Source organism: Marmota monax, unplaced genomic scaffold (assembly GCF_021218885.2).
Source record: "Marmota monax isolate L192 unplaced genomic scaffold, Marmota_monax_Labrador192_F-V1.1 WCK01_AAM20220418_F8-fsc00021, whole genome shotgun sequence".
Classification (NCBI taxonomy): domain Eukaryota; kingdom Metazoa; phylum Chordata; class Mammalia; order Rodentia; family Sciuridae; genus Marmota; species Marmota monax.
In genome coordinates this window covers 21,883,015-21,889,014 of record NW_026695228.1, presented here as the reverse complement: position 1 = coordinate 21,889,014, position 6,000 = coordinate 21,883,015, and the positions used below count along the sequence as shown (strand labels likewise).

The 6,000-nt window shown below is 63.1% G+C and overlaps 1 protein-coding gene across 2 annotated transcripts; it reads left to right on the top strand.

Annotated features, from left to right (window-relative positions):
- The first annotated feature begins 3,103 nt into the window (after nucleotides 1–3,103).
- Klf2 (KLF transcription factor 2) lies at nucleotides 3,104–5,738 on the top strand. 2 transcript variants are annotated; one of them, XM_046436979.2, is made up of 3 exons: nucleotides 3,104–3,269; nucleotides 3,490–4,342; nucleotides 5,066–5,738. In XM_046436979.2, exons 1-3 carry the CDS (start codon nucleotides 3,195–3,197, stop codon nucleotides 5,239–5,241), a joined length of 1,104 nt encoding a protein of 367 aa, XP_046292935.1. In that variant the 5' UTR covers nucleotides 3,104–3,194; the 3' UTR covers nucleotides 5,242–5,738. The 2 variants fall into 2 exon arrangements, with proteins under 2 accessions (XP_046292935.1, XP_046292936.1); XM_046436980.2 differs by having other exon boundaries at nucleotides 3,130–3,366.
- Nucleotides 5,739–6,000: the final 262 nt, after the last annotated feature.

The following is a 6,000-nucleotide window of genomic DNA, read 5'->3' as shown; positions in this document are numbered from 1 at the left end:
GGGAGGCCGAGGCGGGAGGATCGCAAGTTAGAGGCCAGTCTGGGTAATTTAATGAGACCCTGTATGGAAGTGAAATTAAAAGGTCAGGGGGTGTGGGGGACTCAGACACACGGGCCTGTGAGCCTCCCGGCCCAGGGCACCCCACCCCGACCCCGACCTGACCCAGGGATCCATGGCCGCCCGCCCACCCACTGCCCGCCCAGCAGAAAGACACTGAGGAACCTTAAAGGCATATTGTCAGGCACAGGAGGCATCTGAAAAGGCTACGAACCGTGTAATTCCAACATACGACCGTCTGGTGGAATTACCAGTGGTTGCCGGTGGCTTGTGGGGGAGGGGGGGAGTAAGTAGCGCACAGGGGACTCTCAGGGCAGTGAGGCTACTCTGCATGGTACTATAATGGTGGACAGATGACACCACGCTCTTTGTCAAAATCCACGGAACATCTGGACGCGGCAGTACATGCCTGCAAGCCCAGCTACTGAGGAGGTGAAGGCAGGAAGATCACAAGTTCAAGGCCAGCCTCGGCAACTTGAAGAGACCATGTCTCTAAATCAGATTTTTTTTTAAAGGGCTGGGGATGCAGCTCAGTGGTAGAAGGGCCTCAGGTTCGATTCCCTGTAACCGACAAAAAATAAATATCCACAGAATATACAACATGGTGCACCCTGATGTGCATGCGGACTTTAGCTGGTGATCTATCTCAATCTGCTCCACAGGGCGGGGAGGTGGCTCCGTGGTAGAGTGCTTGCCCAGCAGGGTCAAGCCCCTGGGCACAATCCCCAGCACCCCCCCCCCAAAAAAAAATCTGTAAGAGTTGTAATAAATACACAAGACATTAACAACGTATGGGGGGGTGCTACGTGGAAACTGTCCTTTGCTCAATTTTTCTGTAAATGTAAAATGGGCCTAAAAGATCCATTATTTAAGGGGGTGGAGAAGACAAAGAAAAGCAGGAGCCAAACAGGCGGAATTCAAAAGGAAGGAGCACTGGCATCAGGAGCCAGAGAAGGGCTTGCAGGGCACTTGTAGAGGGCTCTAGTGTCCGCCCCGCGGGGCCACCTGCCCCTTGGGGTAGGTGCTGATCAGCCCCCCCCCCTCGTTACCCACCTGTTCTGTAGCCACAGGCTCAACCAACCACACATGGAAGATACTAGGAGGGGGAATGCAGCTGTAACTGAACACGCTGACTTTTTTGGGGGGGCATTATTTCCTAACAATACAGGGTGACAACTACTTGCTGGTTATTATGCTCACATAGCATGAGCTCTTATTAGACGTTCTAAGTCACCTGGAGATGAAGTCTATGGGGAGGATGAGGCTGTGTCATTTTGTATGACAGGTAGGTACCTGAGCATCCTTAGATCTGGGGGCCCAAGGACACTGAGGGAAGATGTATTATCCGTATTTCACAGATGAAGCAAGCCCCAAGAGGCAAAGTCACTTGCTCCAGGTCACACAGTGGCAAAAAAAAACGGACTCCCAACTACCACGAGGGGCACCTTTCGGTTCCCTAGGAATCTCAGCAGCCCACCCTGTGGGCAAGGCTGCAGGGGGCTCGGCCTGCTCTGGGTTTATCAGAAAGCTGTTTGCTGAATACATGTGAATGAGTCACACTGGGTGGTGTGCCCTGGGCTCCTTCCAGATGGGAGGGCCCTGGATCGGGGACCCCAGAGGGGTTGCTCAGTCCCCCTTCTGTGCCAGGCCACACCCCTGCATCAGCCCAGGGGTCCAGCTACTGTGGGTGGCAAATCCTTCCTGGCCCCAGGGACAACAAAGCAACCGGGAAAGAACAGGAGGCCTGAGAGTCCCCCAGACCCGCCCACCAAGACACACTTGTCACATCTAGGAAGGACTTCCCTGTTCAGGCCCCTTCTTGCACCCCTCCACCCCCAGGCTCCAGCCCAGACCACTGCTGCACCCACCTGGCCAGCACAGGCCACGAGACAGTCCAGCGCCCATCCACCACCCAGCTCCTGGTCACCCCAAGATGCTCTCCCTCTGAGACCCACGGGGCTCCCCCTCACTCCCTGAAGACCTTGGCTCACACATCAAGCCCTGCCTCAGAGTCAGACTTCACACCGGCCCCCCACCACATAATCACTTCCTCTTCCCCTCCACTGGGGTTTCTTTCTGTTCCCTACTGGGGCCAATTAACAATAGGTGTCAATTCAGGTTCCCTTCCCCCTGGTCTACTACAATGGAAGTCCCTAAGGGCTGGGACTTTGTCTCCGGTGCCCCTCAGGGCTGACTGGAGTAAGGACACTGTGGTGTGGGGGACAGAAGGGCCCTTTGAAGGTGCCCCACCCCCAGCCTGTTCTGGGTCTCTGGAAGAGGGACTGTTACCACTGTTGTGACTAAGTTGTAACTAAGTTGTCACTTAGCAATCAGTGAAGGCACGGGGCCTGCCAGGGTCTGCGGACCTCCGCCTCTCACGGCCGCCCCTGCCTCAGTTTCCCTCACTGTGGGGCTCACCTGCGGGGTGTCTGGGGGGGGTGGGCGGTGTGCGGCATCCCCAAGACCTAACATCCCGTGAGGTTAACACACCAGGTTTTTTTTTTCTTGCAGGGGGTGGGCTTGCAGCAGATGAGGGTCCCAAGGATCATCCACCATTAATTTGGTGACCCCAGTCTCCCCCGCCGTTTAGGATTCTGGGGGCCCCTCTGAGGCTGAGGCCCATCTCCCCTTCCACCCGGGGACCCGGGGAGGCCTCCAAGCTGAGTGCCCCCCCCCCCAGGGAGTCCCGAGTCTCCGGGAGACCCGGGTGCCACCCCCGCCGCAGGGCCCTGACGCAGGCGGGAGCCGCGGGGACGCGGGGGATCCCGGGCGCCCCGCTGCTGTTGTGCGGCGCGTGTTGTCGCCGTCGCCCGGGAGACGGCCGGGGGCGGGCCGGCGGGGGGCGCGGCCTGGCGGCGCGCGAGGGGGCCGGACCCTGCGTGCAGGGCCCGGGCGGCCGCAGTGGCCACGGCCGCCGCCGCCCGCCGGCTTATATACCGCGGCTAAATTTAGGCTGCGCCCGGAGCTCGTCCCCATCCGGGACGCGTTTCCGCCGCCGCCGCCTTGGCCCGGCCCCCGCGCGCGCCGCGCCTATAAGGCCTGGGCGGCCGGCCGCGGCCCACTGCGCCGTCCCCTCCGCCCTCGCCCCGGCCAGCCGCTCTCCGGTGTCCCCAGCCCGCGTCCCCCGGGTCCCAGCCATGACGCTGAGCGAACCCATCCTGCCGTCCTTCTCCACCTTCGCCAGTCCGTGCCGCGAGCGCGGCCTCCAGGAGGTGAGGGCGGCGGGGACCGCGGGCGGCGGGCTCCGGATGGACCCTAGAACGTAGGCTGCGGGTAGTGGAAAGTGAGGGCGGAAACTGCGGGCTCCAGGTAGCAGAGCGCGGGCGGCGGGGTCGCGGGCTCCAGGTGGTAGAACTCGGGCGGCGGCGCCGCGGGCGTCCCCCCAGCCCTCCGCGCGCTCACGCCCGCGCCCCATCGCCCTGTCGCCCGCAGCGCTGGCAGCGCCCCGAGCCCGAGGCCGGCGGTGCCGACGACGACCTCAACAGCGTGCTGGACTTCATCCTGTCCATGGGGCTGGACGGCCTGGGCGCTGAGGCCGCCCCGGAGCCGCCGCCGCCCCCGCCGCCGCCCCCGCCGCCGCCCCCGCCGCCGCCCCCGCCGCCTGCGTTCTACTACCCCGAGCCGGGCGCGCCGCCGCCCTACGGCGCCCCGACGGGCGGCCTGGTGTCGGAGCTGCTGCGGCCGGAGCTGGACGCGCCCCCGGGGCCCGCGCTGCACGGCCGCTTCCTCCTCGCGCCGCCGGGACGGCTGGTCAAGGCCGAGCCCCCCGAGGTGGACGGCGGCGGCGGCTACGGCTGCGCGCCGGGTCTGACCCGCGGGCCTCGGGGCCTCAAGCGCGAGGGCGCCCCGGGCCCGGCAGCCGCGTGCCTGCGAGGCCCGGGAGGGCGACCCCCGCCACCGCCCGACACGCCGCCGCTCAGCCCCGACGGCCCCGCGCGTCTGCCGGCACCCGGCCCGCGCGCCGCGTTCCCGCCCCCTTTTGGTGGCCCCGGCTACGGCGCGCCAGGCCCGGGTCTGCACTACGGCCCACCTGCGCCCGCCGCCTTCGGTCTCTTTGACGACGCGGCCGCCGCCGCCGCCGCCGCCCTGGGCCTGGCGCCACCCGCCGCTCGAGGTCTGCTCACACCCCCCGCGTCCCCGCTGGAGCTGCTGGAGGCCAAGCCCAAGCGCGGTCGCCGCTCCTGGCCGCGCAAGCGCACCGCCACCCACACCTGCAGCTACGCGGGCTGCGGCAAGACGTACACCAAGAGCTCGCACCTCAAGGCGCACCTGCGCACGCACACAGGTGGGTGCTCGGCGCGGGAGGCGGGGGCGCTGCGCGTCCCGGAGACGTTCTATTGCGTGGGCGAGAAGAGGAGCTGGGAACGCCCTTGGGTCGAGGCTCAAGATTTGGGGAGGGGGCGCACACTTCGGAACCCTCCCCAAGGGGCGTGGCCCAGGAGACTGGGGAGAGGGAGCGAAAGCTGACAGCTGGGGCCGGGGCAGGGCGCCTCAGGAGGTTGGGGAGAGGGATCACACTTAGGAAATGTCGTGGGATGTGGGTAGGGGGACTGCCCCAGGATGCTGGGTTGGAACGCAGTGCACACTTAGGGTTCGCCAGGGTCGTGGCTTAGGAAGCTGGGGAGAGGGTGTGCACTTAGGCACTCTGCCGTCTGGGAATGTTAGGGAGGGGTTGCACGCTTAAGTCCCCTCTGGGGGACTGGCTCGGGATCTGGAGAAGGGAATGCTCTTGGGAAACCTAGGGGGACCCTTCGATGTGAGTTTAGAACACTCCTGGGGGCGTGGCTTGAAACCCTGGGGAGTGGGCACTGCCCACTGGACTTCCAGGGTGAGTGAGGATCAGAAAGGTGGGGGGGCGTGTGGGTTAAGGTTCTTAGGGGTTCAAAACGTGGGTCAGGCATGAGGGTTAGGGCTGGGGACAGGTGCGCGCTGGAGGAGGCGCTACGGTGGCCTGCATGCTGTGACCTGGCGGGGAAACTGAGGCTCACTCTCTGTCCCTTCCCCGCAGGTGAGAAGCCCTACCACTGCAACTGGGAAGGCTGTGGCTGGAAGTTCGCGCGCTCAGATGAGCTCACGCGCCACTACCGCAAGCACACGGGCCACCGGCCCTTCCAGTGCCACCTGTGTGACCGCGCCTTCTCGCGCTCCGACCACCTGGCGCTGCACATGAAGCGGCACATGTAGTCGGGACACCCCCGCCTCTCCGCGCGCGGCCGTGGCGGGTCCCACGTGCCGGGCACGGCCCTCCCAAACTGTGACTGTATTTATTGGACCCTGAGGACCGGGCTGGACTGTGTGGCCACGGAGGGGCTTCTGTCGCTGCCCCATGACAATGACAACGCCACCGCCCCAGCCCCTATCCGTGACTAAAGACCCGGTGGGAGACGACACGATCCTCTTCTCTTCGACGAGTTCTGTTTTTAAAAAATGGTGCAATAATTAAGTGTCCCCTTCCCTCCCACGGGTCTACACTAGAGGATCGAGGCTTGATGCTTCGTGAGCGATAGCAGCCTTCCTTTGTACTGTCTGCGGTATTCTTTATAATATTGTACATAGTGACTGTGACAGATATTGTATTACTGTACATAAGGGAGACAGGCGGGCTTTGGGGCTGCCTCGTTTTTATAAGGCTTTTTTTTTTTAATTAAAAAGAAAAGTTTTGCATCTTTTGAAAAAAATCACAGCACCGGTCTGGCTGTTTGGAATCTGGGGACACTTGGGAGGGGCTGGCAGGGGAGCAGGCAGCTTTGGCAGAGGCACAGTGTGAAGCTCGCCCTGTCCCCACTGGCTCCAAGATCACCAGCTGCAGCACCCAGCTGCCAGGAACCTGTGGGTTTTTCTATAAATTTAAACACTGCATTTTAGGGCTGAGGGTGGGTTATTTTAAGGTTGTTCCTTGAGCCATAAATTGCCTCCTTTCCCCCCAGAGCTGGGGAAAGTGCT

What these genes read in the sequence shown, in the direction of transcription:
- Klf2 (XM_046436979.2), top strand. Translation starts at nt 3,195, where the DNA reads ATGACGCTGAGCGAACCCATCCTGCCGTCCTTCTCCACCTTCGCCAGT. An exon ending in GCGAGCGCGGCCTCCAGGAG is followed by an intron (nt 3,270 to 3,489) that starts GTGAGGGCGGCG and finishes TGTCGCCCGCAG; the next exon opens with CGCTGGCAGCGCCCCGAGCC. An exon ending in GCACCTGCGCACGCACACAG is followed by an intron (nt 4,343 to 5,065) that starts GTGGGTGCTCGG and finishes CCTTCCCCGCAG; the next exon opens with GTGAGAAGCCCTACCACTGC.